Source organism: Vidua macroura, chromosome 8, assembly GCF_024509145.1.
Source record: "Vidua macroura isolate BioBank_ID:100142 chromosome 8, ASM2450914v1, whole genome shotgun sequence".
NCBI classification, from domain to species: domain Eukaryota; kingdom Metazoa; phylum Chordata; class Aves; order Passeriformes; family Viduidae; genus Vidua; species Vidua macroura.
Genome location: NC_071578.1, coordinates 12,924,902 through 12,937,471, shown reverse-complemented (window position 1 = coordinate 12,937,471; position 12,570 = coordinate 12,924,902). Strand labels below are relative to the sequence as shown.

The window sequence follows — 12,570 nt, the reverse complement described above, 5'->3', positions numbered from 1 at the left end:
GAGAGAGATCTGTACAGGCTGAATCGATGGGCCATGGGCAGTATGAGGTTCAACAAAGTGAAGTGCTGGATCCTGCACTTGGATCACAACAACCCCACACAGTGCTACAGGCTGGGGGGCAGAGTGGCCGGAAAGCTGCCCAGCAGAAACGGACCTGGGGATCATGAGCCAGCAGTTGCTTGGGTGGCCAAGAAGGCCAATGGCATCCTGGCTTGTATAGCAGTACTGTGGCCAGCAGGACCAGGACTGTGATCATTCCCTGTACTCAGCACACTACCTCAAATCCCATGTTCAGTTTTGGACCCCTTACTACAAGAAAAATATTGAGGTGCTGGAGCGAGTCCAGAGAAGGGCAACAGAGCTGGTGAAGGGCCTGGAGCACAGGTTGGCTGAGGGAGCTGGGGGTGTTTAGCCTGGAGAAAAGGAGACCCGGGGGAGACCTTATCACACTCTACAACTGCCTGCAAGGAAAGTGTAGCAAAGTGGGGGTAGACCTCTTCTCCCAGACAAGTGACAAGACGAGGACAAGCCTCAAGCTGTGCTATAGAGGGTTCATGTTGGGCATCAGGAAGAATTTCTTCACTGAAAGGGAGGTTAAACATTAGAATGGGCTGCCCAGGGAGGTTGTGGAGTCACTATCCCTGGAAGTGTTCAAGAAATTACTGGACCTGGCCATTAGTGCTAATGGTTTAGTTAACAAGGTGGTGTTCAACCAAAGGTTGAACTCAAAGATCTTGGAGATGTTTTCCAATCTTAATGATTTTATGATTCTATCACCAAGGCTCCTCTTCGTCCTGTGGAGCCAGCAGCATCAGTCATGACTCGCCTGGCTGCATGCTCGGCATGCAAACTAGCTTCTTGTCCTGGTATTCATCTTCCTGGTGCATTTCCAGCTCCTTTTTTCCTCTTCTGCACACGTTATGAGTGAGTCTGGAGCCCCAGGTCTGACACAGGCAGTTTGCCCTGCTTTCACTGCCTCTAGTTGTGCTTTGCCTGGAGGGACCCTCTGTTTTCAGGGGTACATCACCCATACTGGACACCCAGTATGAGGAAGGTTCCTTCCTCCAGGACTTGCAGGACTGCTGGTGGAGAGGTGATGTGTCTCCAGCTACTGGCCTCATCTCTCTGCTCCTTAATCTCCCTTATCCACCTTTTCCTCTCAAAGCAAACCTTCATCCCTACTCCAAGGACACCAACAGCAGCGGCAGCTGGGCCACTTGAAGTTGGGGTCCAAAAACTATAGGTAGAGCCCCAGCCTCATTCCCCCATTTGTGTGGGAGGCACAGCATGAAGTAACTCCCATGGCCATGATGAGCAGGGGGATGCACAGAGGCCCAGGAAGGTGAATTAGCATTCTCAAGACCCTCCTGAAGGTCACTTTCTGACAGAGAATAGATCCCAATTTCTTGGCCTCCAGAAATCCTGCTGCTGGCCCCATGCAACACAATGCCATGTATTTTCTCCTTATTAACAAGTTCTTCTTTCTGCTGGGTGTAAACAAGGGAAAGAGCTGTCCCAGGCTGCAGGCACTGGCACAGCCCTTTGGTGGTCCAGGATCTGCTCTGGGACAGGGACATACAGAGAAATACGGTCTGCCATGCCCACTGTCCTGGGATGCTCCAGGAGCCTGGCCCAACCTGGTTCTGCTAAGCAGTCATGAGTCATGGATCCATGGGAGCATCCAGCTGCTGTGTGCCAGTTGTGCTGCAGGGATGCCCTGTGCTGGGGTGGGCCCAGGAGGTGGGACATGGGGCTGTGCCTGTGGGGTAGCCAGTGGAGATGGGACATGGGTCTAAGCCTGATGGTTTCTTCTCCAGAGAAGGCTCAGAGGCCAGGCAGCATCTCATAGGGTGATGTGGACAAGCAGGAAGCATCCTTGCCCACGCCAGCATGAGAACAGGGTAGAGAGCTGCTCTTGCAAGAGGCACCTGTACATGCTCTTCCCCCAAGCTGGAGCTGATTATTTGGCCTTCAGCCCTTTTCTACAAAGCACCAGCTCTCCTGGTGCTCAGGTGTCCCTCAGTGCTGGAAAGGGGGTCTCTTTGGTGCCTGTTCACTGCATGGCTGCTACTTCCATCCCTCCCTAGCAAGGGCAGCTATTAATATCTCAGGCTGTTCCCCTCCCCTCTTCCTTCCCCTGTTGAGGATAAACCAGCCTGATCTCTGCACAGGGAGGACTGTGAGAAAAGCCAAAGCCTGGAGCACTGTGTGTGCTCCGGGCTGGCCAGGGGAGGCAGGACCTCGTGCTCTGGCTGGAGACCTTCCCTTCTGCCTGGGGCTTGCTGTAAATGTGTGCAAGATGAAACCCCAACAAGAAAGCATTTCCTTCCTATCTCTTTAAGTGGATCTGCCTCCTGCGAGTGTTGTGAGGGCTGTGGGGAGTTTGAAAGAGCTGATTTTGCCTGGGTCTGGTCAGCAGGAGGCCACCAGCAGGATGGGAGGGATGCTTCGGGGGTTTGGGCTGTGGCAGTGCATGGTGCATGATCTTGTGATTTGAGATCCTGTTTTATGGGGCACTAGGATGCTGTGCCCCAGATGTGCACAGTGTCAAGGTTCTGATGTGTTAGCAGGTGGGGTGACACTTTCAGGAGGGATGAAAATAGCTCATCACATGGGTTTTTCTCAGAAAATGGTCCAGCTGACAGGGGAGGGGGGCAGGAGAGAGGGAAGCCTGTGTGTGGGAGGCCTGGGGAGGTGAAAGGTTGCCCTCGCCTCCTTGGTGCAGGGCTTTTGGTGCATTAAAATTCAGTCACTGTGACTTCAGGCCCGTCTCCAGCAACGTGCTGGGACATGTGTCTCAATGGGGGCTCTTGATCCCGGTCCCTGGGCTGAGCTGCAGGTGTCTGGAGCCATTCCCGCAACAGGCATCTGCCCTTTGCAGCTTCCTCGCTCCGGTTCCACCTTCCTCCTCCTCCTCCTCACCCTTCCTGCCCCTCATGCTCCAAGCTGCTCCCTCTGTTCTTGCTTTCCGGTGACTGCAAACAATGTCCTTATTCACTCAGTGGCTGGGATTCGGCGGTGGGGGGAAGGCCTGGGCGCAGAGGAGGAGGAAGGAGAGAGGCAGAGAAGTGAGTGTGCCTGTCCTGGGCCAGCTGTGGTTAAAGGTGCTCTGTGGGGCAGTCTGCTCTCTGTTCCCCCAGTTTCCTATGGGAATGAGGGCTGTGCACTCCTGTGGTTTGTCCACCTGCCCTGCTGTAGTACCCTCCAAACCCACAGACAGTTTCAGCAGAGTTTATTGGGAATTAGGATCCTGCAAGCATTCCACAGGTCAGTTTGTGGGCACTCGGTTGCTCTTGCAAGGTGAACAGCCCTGAAGGATGCACAGTGCCTATTAGACATCAAGAGAAGCTGCATGGGCTCCATTTGCCCTGTGAACACAGTAAGCTTTTCACTGCTCCAGCTCTTGTTTAAAACCACAGCAGCTCAGCAGGTCATGGGGCACCGCTCTGCCTCTGGTGAAGCTGCCAGGCTCTTTCCTGATCCTGCTGGGAATTGGGCAGGGGCTGGTGAGCACTTGAGCCCCCAGGGAAGGGGTGCCAGAGGCTCTCCCCTGCCAGCTCTCCCTGGGAGGCACACAAGAGCCCTGACCAGCCTCAGAGAACACAAAACCTCGGGGCATGTCGTGGGATTTTGCTGCCCTGATGCTGGCCCCAGGGCAATGGGCTTCTGGGGGCTGCAAAGAGGGGATGAGGGGAGTGCTGGGCCTCAGACAGGGCAGGGCCATAATCCACTGCTACTATGGGCTCAGCAGTGACCACAGGCTTAGCTCTGCCCTTTGGGAGAGGACAGTGTTGATACCAGCCTAAGACAAGTCAAGGGAAATATCTTGCCCACAGATTGCTCCCTGGCTGGGAGGTCTTGGGTGGATGTGAGCTCCTTCCTACACCCAGTGCCCCCCAGTACAGTGGAGGTTTTCCCAGCTGGTTGAGCTGGACTTGTGTGTGTAACACATCTGAGGCTTGTGGTGCTTGAGTTGCAGTGGCTCTCGGATGAGAAGCACAGATGCCCTGTATCATCAGATCTGTTAAACTCTTTATTACTATCTTCCTGTCTTGTGGCTGCAGGCATTTAATGTTGCAGAAGTTCTTTGTTGGGACTGCCCTGTCCCCCAGCAGACATATCCCTATGCCCTGCCTGGCAGGGTGGATGTGTCCCGTGCTGGGGCAGCCACTGGGAGCTGGGGTCAGCACACAGTCTGTGGGGACTGACCAGGAGGTGCAGTAAGGTGCAGGCAGGGCGAGTGTGGTTTCCCTGGTGGTGATTTCCTCCCAGCAAGTGCCATAGATAGCAATGGTCAGCAGGCCTCCCCCCAACACAATCCCATGGGGACCAGCTGTGTGCATCCTCCCTGCAACAAGACCTTGCAGTGCTTGCTTTGCTTCCTGCAGAGATATCCCTCCAAGCAGCGTTTCAGTCCCAGTGCATGACCTTGGTACCCGAAACCCATCTGACTTGCCGCAGTTGCTGCTCAGGAATCACCCTTCTCTGCCTGCATGGGAGGAGTGCACCCTCACTCCTGAAGGGAAGTGAATGATAACATCCCCTCCTTTGTCCTTCCACCTTTGGTGGTCCAGCTCCCTTGCAGGGGTGATGGCCATGGCATGTTCACAAGCTCTCGTATGGGCTCAGCCCTTTTGTACCCATGCTTCATTTTTCTCCATGAGGAGGGGGGAGATTATGTTCATCTCCTGCAGAATAAGCTGGTGTCCATGAACTAGCCCAGTCTCACTGGGGCCTAGAGGGTCATCGTGGACCAGCCACTTACCCCAGCCACCGATTAATTTATTAATTAATGAGATGAATTCACTCTCAGCTGGTGTCGGAATAAAAAGCATTTTTAGTATGCGTTTCGCAAACTGGCGACGTGTCTCAGAAAAGACAAACTGGGATCAGAGTTGCTCACAGCCTGGGAAGGGTGCCTGTACGGAGGGAGCCTCGGCTCTCCCAGCACCAAGGTCATGCATGAAATATGAGAAATTACCCCGAGAAATTTTGATCCTGGAGGAGGAGGAGTTCATGACTTCAGAAATGCCAGATTTGGGAGGGGATGGAAGGAGAAGGGATATATTTTCCTTTTCAAAATACCTAAGGAATTCAGGCTGTGCTGCATAGACAATGAGATTTTGCCCCTCAGTGCCAGAAGGGGTAGTTCATACTCTTGTGTCTTGTTAAAGTTTTGTTGCCGTGGGTGAAAAGCCCTCCCATTCCACTGCAATCCCAGGCACGTATAGTTTTTAAATCACCCTAAAAAGAGAGTGGCTCAAATATGAGGTTTAAAGAAAGTGCTGCATGTCCTCTATTCTGTCTGATTTCTACAGCTTTAGGTTGGGTTTTGGTGACTTTTTCCAGCTGTGAGGTGATATTAAATTGATTTACATGTATAAAAAGTTATTTTTATATATGTTTATATGTATATTTGTGATTTCACATAATTGCATGATTCCTGGAGTGGAGCAGTCTGAGGTTTCTTACAAAACACAAAGGTTGGCAGCTCTGCCACGGCAGCTGCAGGGCGATGGTACGTGCATGTCCGGGGCTCTTCGGTGCCTCCCTCAGGGGTCCCTCAGACCAGCGGGACTGGCAGGGTGGCCTCAGCCTGTCTGGCATCTGCCAGTGATAGGAAACTCTGCTTTCCCCTGCTAGAGCATCCTGGCAGCATCAGGGGGAAGGGCAGTGGCTGCCTCGGGTAGGTCAGACACCTGATGGGTACAATGGAGTGGGACGGGGATTTGGCCTCTCTGCCCTGCAAGGGATCCTGTCCTAGGTTTTTTACCCACTCCCATCCCAGCTGGCAGACAGGGAAGTCAGGCTGAGGATGGGGCTGCTCCTGGGGCTCTGGCTAGACTTAGCCATCCTCCTGGTGAGCTGGTGTGGGATGGGTCTGGCTGTCTGTGGTGGAGGTGGCGAGTCTGTGGCAGGGAGGGAGGTGTAGGGAAGGGCTTGGTGCAAAGCTCACTGTGTCCTTTGGCTGCCCAGCGTGAGGTGTGAGCAGCTCAGCCTGTGCTGCACGACCTGCCCAACTCCCACATTCAGCTGGCCTCCTGCAAGCAGGGATGTTGGAAGGAATCTCTTTCTGTGGAGTCCAGGAGCAGGCTTGTTGCCTGCCACTTCTCAATCCGCCTACATGGGGCTGTTGTCTACCTGCTCCACAGTTCTGCCTGGTGCTTGACCCAAAACCCTCTTTGAACCCCTAGAGAAACCCCCAGCAGCTCCACACTCAGGCCTGGCTGCTGTCACAGGACCTAGGACATAGTTCCTGCCGGCACCCTTGGTTCTCCAAGGTTCAAGCAAGTGGTGTTGCACTCACTCTCCAGAGCTCAGTTCCCCTCGTGTTAAACCTGGGAGTGGACTGCAGCCTCCTGATGCTGCGGCAACACAAGTAACAATCATTTTACAATGAAAAAAAGGATATTTTTAATATAAACCTCAAATATTTCTCAATGTGGATGCTTCCAGTAATGCCCGTGGATGCTACAGGCCCCTGTGTTTCTGTACACAAGCACAGCAAATGTCCCCCTGTGGGCTGGGGTTCTGCGTTGCTGTGACTGCCCCTCAGCCCTGTTTCAGTGGATGCGCTGTCTGTGTGTCTGTCTGCATGTGCCTGGGTGGGTGCACACGCGTGCATCCCGAGCATGCATGTGGAGCGTGCCTGTGAGTGGGAAGCTGGGTTTTTTTAGCTCCTCGTTATTATTAGTGGTAGGAGCCCAGTCACAGTAAGGCTGGAGGTGCCTGAGACCTTAAGAAAAACAACAGGAGGGAGGAGGCTTCGCATTCCTGCTCCTGAATTGAGTCGGAGGTGACAGCCTTTCCCTGCAATGCAATTAATCCCGGCAGCGCCTCTGCCACCCTCCCCCTCCCGCCTCGTCCAGGAATTAATTACTTGATTATAAATTCCCGAGTGGCGGTTTATAATAGCAATAATCCCCTCGAAATTCATTCTTGCTGCTGGTTTCTTTCCATCTCGCCCCCGTCGTTGAGTCTCGACCGCTGCATCTCTGTGCCGGGCGAAGCCCTTCTCCTCGCCCCTCTGGTGTCCTGGCTTTTCACCACAGTAAACATGCAGGAGAATATTTGGAGTTGATTTTGAGGGGTGTTTTGGGAAGCCTTGCTGCTGCTCACAGGGATGGAGCCCTTCTGTCATGGGCAGTGGGTTTCTCCTGGCTGGGAAGCATGCAGGAGCAAGGCACTCATGCTGATAGCTGGGGATAAGGTTTTGTCCCAGTTATTCAGTGGATGGCCCAGGCCCAGCCCCAAGGAGTGGGGCTGGGGGCTGGCAGTGTGGTGGGGGGAGGCTCCATTCCTCCTCACTCTGTCCCTCCAGATTACACTGACGATGGCTCTGGGGCTTGTCAAGGAGGCGGGGAAGGGAGAAAGGATTTGGCGTGGCATACGGGAGCGCAAGGGAGGTGGTGATGTCTCACAGGAGCCTGCTGGCAATGGGTGATGGGCCTCAAAATGGTACTGACTTAGTGGGGGATGAGCCTCTCTGTGTCCTCTCCACAGTCCCCAGGGCTTGGCCCTGATCCAGCCCCACTGACCGGGCTGCAGAAAGTTACCCGAGGTGCTGCCCCCATCCAGGGGACCCAGCCCAGCCAATAACACAGCCCGGCACACGCAGCCCCTCTGCCATTTCTGCCATTGAAATAACCAAGTTTCCAGCTCCACAAGCTACGCGGGGGCTTTCAGTGACATCCTGCTGGGAAAAAGCACCATCCCTCCTGAACCATGTGGGCAGAGCCAGTGTGGGCAGCACCGATGTTCACTGGCACACGTGGCCGCTGGGCTCTGATGATGCTGCTTTCCCTCATCTCTGCAGAAGATGCTGATGAAGCAGCAGGACCGCCTGGAGGAGCGGGAGCAGGACATCGAGGAGCAGCTCTACAAGCTGGAATCAGACAAACGGCTGGTCGAGGTAACCAGGCCTTCACCCTGCCACGGCCAGTCCCGGGGACTGTCACCCTATGGCACAATAGGGACAAGCTCATGGGACACAGGAGCCAGGTTGGCAGGGAGGAAGGCAGACGTGCAGGGGAGGAGTAGCTGGACAGACTTCCAGCCTCTATTTCAGTCATCATTTTGGGAGACAAAATATGTTTGGAGCTGCTCTGCAGCCTCATGGGCCCTGGGTTGAGTTGGGAGGTGCGGAACAAGGTTGTCCTTAAATATCAGATGGCACATCCCATCCTCAGCTCAGCACAGCCTTTCTCAGGAAAGGAGTGCTTGTGGTCCTTAAAGCCCCTCAGCCTCCCAGAGCAAGAAGGGAAAGGCTCTGGAACATGAAGTGTCTCCAGCATGGAGTGGGGCTGGGGATGAGGATGAACATGGGAAGGGTATGCAGAGGGGGATGGGCGGGATTTTTCAGGGGAGCACACTTCCATTTTCCTTGGCATTGGGTCTCTGGAGCTGATTCCCGCACATGCCCCAGGAAGTACGTCCAGGAATCTGCTGAACCAATCAAACCTGCTGAACCAACCCAACAAAGTGTCCCTGTTGGGTCTCTGGCACATAGAAGTCCTCCCATGTGGGAGTTGACAGCAGGGTTTGAGCTCTCTGGGTGTTGCAGGAGAGCAGAGCTGGGATGCAGCTTTCAGGTTGCATTCTCCACTGCTGAGAAAGAACCCGGGTGTCCTGGGACATCATGGAAGAGGTCAAAGGACACAGAGGGCCTGACCCTACTCATCTCCCCAGGAGAAGGTAAGCCAGCTGAAGGACGAGGTGCGCCTGCAGTACGAGAAGATGCACCAGATCTTGGATGAGGACCTGCGGAAGACCATGGAGATCCTGGACAAGGCCCAGGCCAAGTTTTGCAACGAGAACGCGGCCCAGGTTCTGCACCTCAATGAACGCATGCAGGAGGCCAAGAAGCTCCTCAGCTCTGTCCAGGTCATGTTTGACAAAACTGAGGACATCAACTTCATGAAGGTAAGACAAGCTGCCTATGCCAGGGTGGGACGGGGGCTGTGGAGAGGTTTGGTTGTGTGGGAAGAATTGGGTATGTGTGGGGTATGGTTGGGAGCAGGATGGGGACAATAGCAGGGCTGGCTGATGCCTCCAGAGTGCTCAGCAGTGGAAGAAGTCAAGGAGAAGTGAGGCAGGCTCAGTGCTAGCCTCAAATGAGGAGGTGCCACAGCTGGAGATGGGGCTGGAGCAGTCCATGCAGAGGAAAGGGGGCACAGTGCCCATAGTCAGACTGTCCACTCCTGGGGGCCATGGAAACTGACAATGAAAGGGGGCATGGCAGGGATTGGCCTTACTGACCAGAGCTTCTCCTTCCACTTCTAGAACACCAAGTCTGTGAAAATCTTAATGGACAGGTAAGTGCAGCGGGACAGACGTGTTTGGGGGAAAGGACGTGTTCATGTCCACAGGGGTGGCAGCAGCACAATATCCGGAGGAAGAGCAGGGCCAGGGATGCTACAGGGTTTGGGAGAGGCACGTGCCATGCTCAGCTTCCCTCTCTCTCTGGGAGGATGAAAAAATCCCCTCGTGCACCCATTGAATCAGGTCTTCCCCATGGACTAGGGGAAACTCAAGTGTTGTGCTTGTGGAAGAGCAGAGGATGGGACCAGCTGGGTTGGGGTGCAGGGCTCTGTCCAGCTCCACTGGGCAGAGGCAGGGCAGGGGGTTAAAGCCAATGTTAGCGGAGCAGAGATGAGCTGGGATGGCCATGCAGTGGGGACATGGACTGCAGGAGGTGTGCCCTGGCAGGGGACATTCAAGCAAAACTGGACAGGGAAGGTCCTGCCTGCCAGAGTCTGCCAGCTCACTTCTGTCCTCTACCCTAGGGAGGGGGTTTGGCTCCAGGAGGGTGTGAGGGGAGGAGCTGTCCCTCTCCGGAGTCTACCTTGTAACTCACACCTCTCTGCCTGCCATCCCCAACAGGACGCAGAACTGTACAGGTGGCAGCCTGCCCCCACCCAAAATTGGCCACCTCAACTCCAAGCTCTTCCTGAACGAGATCGCCAAGAAGGAGAAGCAGCTGAGGAAGTTGCTGGAAGGTGGGTGAAACCTGAGGGGTGCAGGGTAATGGGACCTCACTACCTCCTGTATCCATAGGTGGCTGCCCTGCAGATCCCAGTACAGAACGATGGGGAGAGCTCTTTGGGGCAGGGACCCCTTGGAGCCCCTCTGCAGTCACCAGGGAGAGTTACAAAGCCAGTTCCTGACTCTCCCCAGGGCATTTTCCTTGTCTTGTGAAATGGTTGTGTTCTGGGGTTACACAAAACCCTGAAATATTTGGGGGTTTGGGCATTGCCAGGAAAAGTCAGTGGAACGATGGAGGTCAGCATGTGGGCAAGGACAGCCAGGGGCTGGCATGGTCCCACAGCCCCCAGCCAATGCCTGGGAGCAGACCACATCCTGTGGATGCTTCCCAGTCCTCTCCTTGGGGGATTTGTGTTTATCCCCAGGCTGTCCCACTCTGCTCCTGTTAGGGACTGTGTTCATGAGCTGTTTGCAGAGCAGTGCTGGGGGCTGCTCCGAGCCCACTGGCAAGGGCCCAGAACTGAATCCACCTGCGCAGGGCTGTGTGTGCACGGTTTGCCTCTGGTGGGGCGGGCTGGGGGACCCTCTGCACACGTGGGGCTGGAATGTGGGTCTTGGGGCTCCACTGCAGCTTCAGATCAGAGCCGGAGCACCCTGGAGCTGTACCAAGCTGTGCTTGATACAATCCCCCTCTCCTGTTCCCCTCTGCAGGTCCTCTGAGCACCCCCGTCCCCTTCCTGCAGAGTATCCCCATGTACCCCTGCACCGTCAGCAACTCCGGCGCGGAGAAGCGCAAGCACTCCACCGCCTTTCCCGAGGGCAGCTTCCTCGAGCCATCGTCAGGGACTGTGGCGAGCCAGTACATGAGCCAGGGCGCTTCGGCTGGCGAGGGGCAGTCCGCACAAGCCATGGTGCCTTGTAGCTCCACGCAGCACATAGTTGGACTTCCTAGCGGCCCGCAGCCGGTGCACTCGGGCTCCGTCTTCAACCCATCTCACTACCCCAACACCACGTCATCTCAGCAGTCCGTGCTCTCCCAGTACGGCGGGCGCAAAATCCTCGTCTGCTCCGTGGATAACTGTTACTGTTCCTCAGTGTCCAACCACAGCGGGCACCAGCCCTACCCGCGGTCGGGGCACTTCCCCTGGACAGTCTCGTCGCAGGAGTACTCCCACCCACTGCCGCCCGCCCCCGCCGTCCCCCAGTCGCTCCCGGGACTTGCCGTGAGGGAATGGATTGACGCATCCCAGCAGCACGGGCGGCAGGATTTCTATAGGGTCTATGGCCAGCCATCGGCCAAACACTACGTCACCAGTTAACCGTCACACTCTCCGGAGAGTCCCGCTCGATGACGTGTTCAGAGAGAAAAGTCTGGTTTGGTTTGGCTTTTCTTTTTTTTTTTTTTTTTTCCCCTTTTAAATCAAACCCGATTTTTTCCCTGCCTCACACCCCTCCAGGATTTTGGGGAGGGTTATTCTATCATATCTCTTTTTTTTTTTTTTTTTAAATCCTTTAAAGATGAAATAATTTTTTTCATTTTAATGCCTTTTTTTAATTTAATTTTGGAAGTCCTTCCTGCCCCTTGCTGGGTAAACACAAGGGAGAAATTACCGAGAAGAAATTGATGGGGATTTCAGTCGGACATCTGGGTCTGTGCATTGTGCTCTTCCTCGCTCCTCTCTGCCTTTGGAAAACTTCAGAAGGGACAATGGCACCTTCTCTCTTTCTATTTCTCCGAGTTCATTTTTTCTGGTTTGGTTCAGTTTTTCCCCTTTTCCCACCCCTTTCTTTCCCTTTTTAAAAAGAAAAAAAAAAGAAAAAATCTATCATTGATTCAGTATGAAATGATACTTGTAGATTTTGGGTTTGTTACTTTTTTTTTAAAGGCTGTTTTTTTTTTTTTGTGTTACAAGGCCACTTCTCATGCATATTGGCATTTTTTTCCTTCTTTCAGAGATTTGTAAATACACAATGGCAGGAAATTTAATGCACAAAAAAAAAAGGGAAAAGAAACTTTACAAAAAACCACAAATAAATAAATAAAAAAAAATCTGTTCTAGTTTTCAGGAGGGGGAGTGTGACCGAAACGCACTCCTCTCCTGCATATCGCTGATGCAACTTCCTGTAACAAGCACTTTGTATAAAAAAAAAGTGGACTTCCTGCTATAAGGCACAGGTATTTATTCTGTAACCGATTTTAGACACACAGACACACAGACACACACACACACGCAAAATATTCAAATAAATGTGATCACTTAGTGCAAATGCCTCGCTCTGCTGCAGCTCTTCCCCCGGGAACGCCAGCTCCGGTGGGAGGCTCCAACCTGCCTTGGGAAGGAAACGCTCCCCGGTCCCGCCGGGCCCCGACCGTGGCGGGGGTTTTCCAGAGGGGCTGTTCGGGAGGGAGCAGCTCGGCGGTGGGTCCCAGGTGCGGAGGGGGTTCCCAGCAGCGCCCATCCCGTGTCCCAGCCCCGTGGGAAGGTGTGCTGGAGATGTGGCTCTCCACCAGCTCCCTCCCAGGCGGCGAGGATGTGAGTCAGGCACAGAGCCGGCCAGGCCGCATCCTGCCCGTGGGCTCCAGAA

General features: G+C 54.3%; 1 protein-coding gene across 1 annotated transcript in view; it reads left to right on the top strand.

Annotated features, from left to right (window-relative positions):
• Window positions 1-12,361, top strand: part of TRIM8 (tripartite motif containing 8) — a 30,184-nt gene extending 17,823 nt beyond the window's left edge. Inside the window, exons 3-7 of the mRNA XM_053984313.1 lie at window positions 7,817-7,912; window positions 8,689-8,922; window positions 9,283-9,314; window positions 9,883-9,998; window positions 10,696-12,361. Coding sequence (XP_053840288.1) covers window positions 7,817-7,912; window positions 8,689-8,922; window positions 9,283-9,314; window positions 9,883-9,998; window positions 10,696-11,303 — 1,086 coding nt within the window. The 3' untranslated portion in view covers window positions 11,304-12,361. The remainder of the gene's footprint in view (window positions 1-7,816; window positions 7,913-8,688; window positions 8,923-9,282; window positions 9,315-9,882; window positions 9,999-10,695) is intronic.
• The last annotated feature ends 209 nt before the right edge of the window (window positions 12,362-12,570 follow it).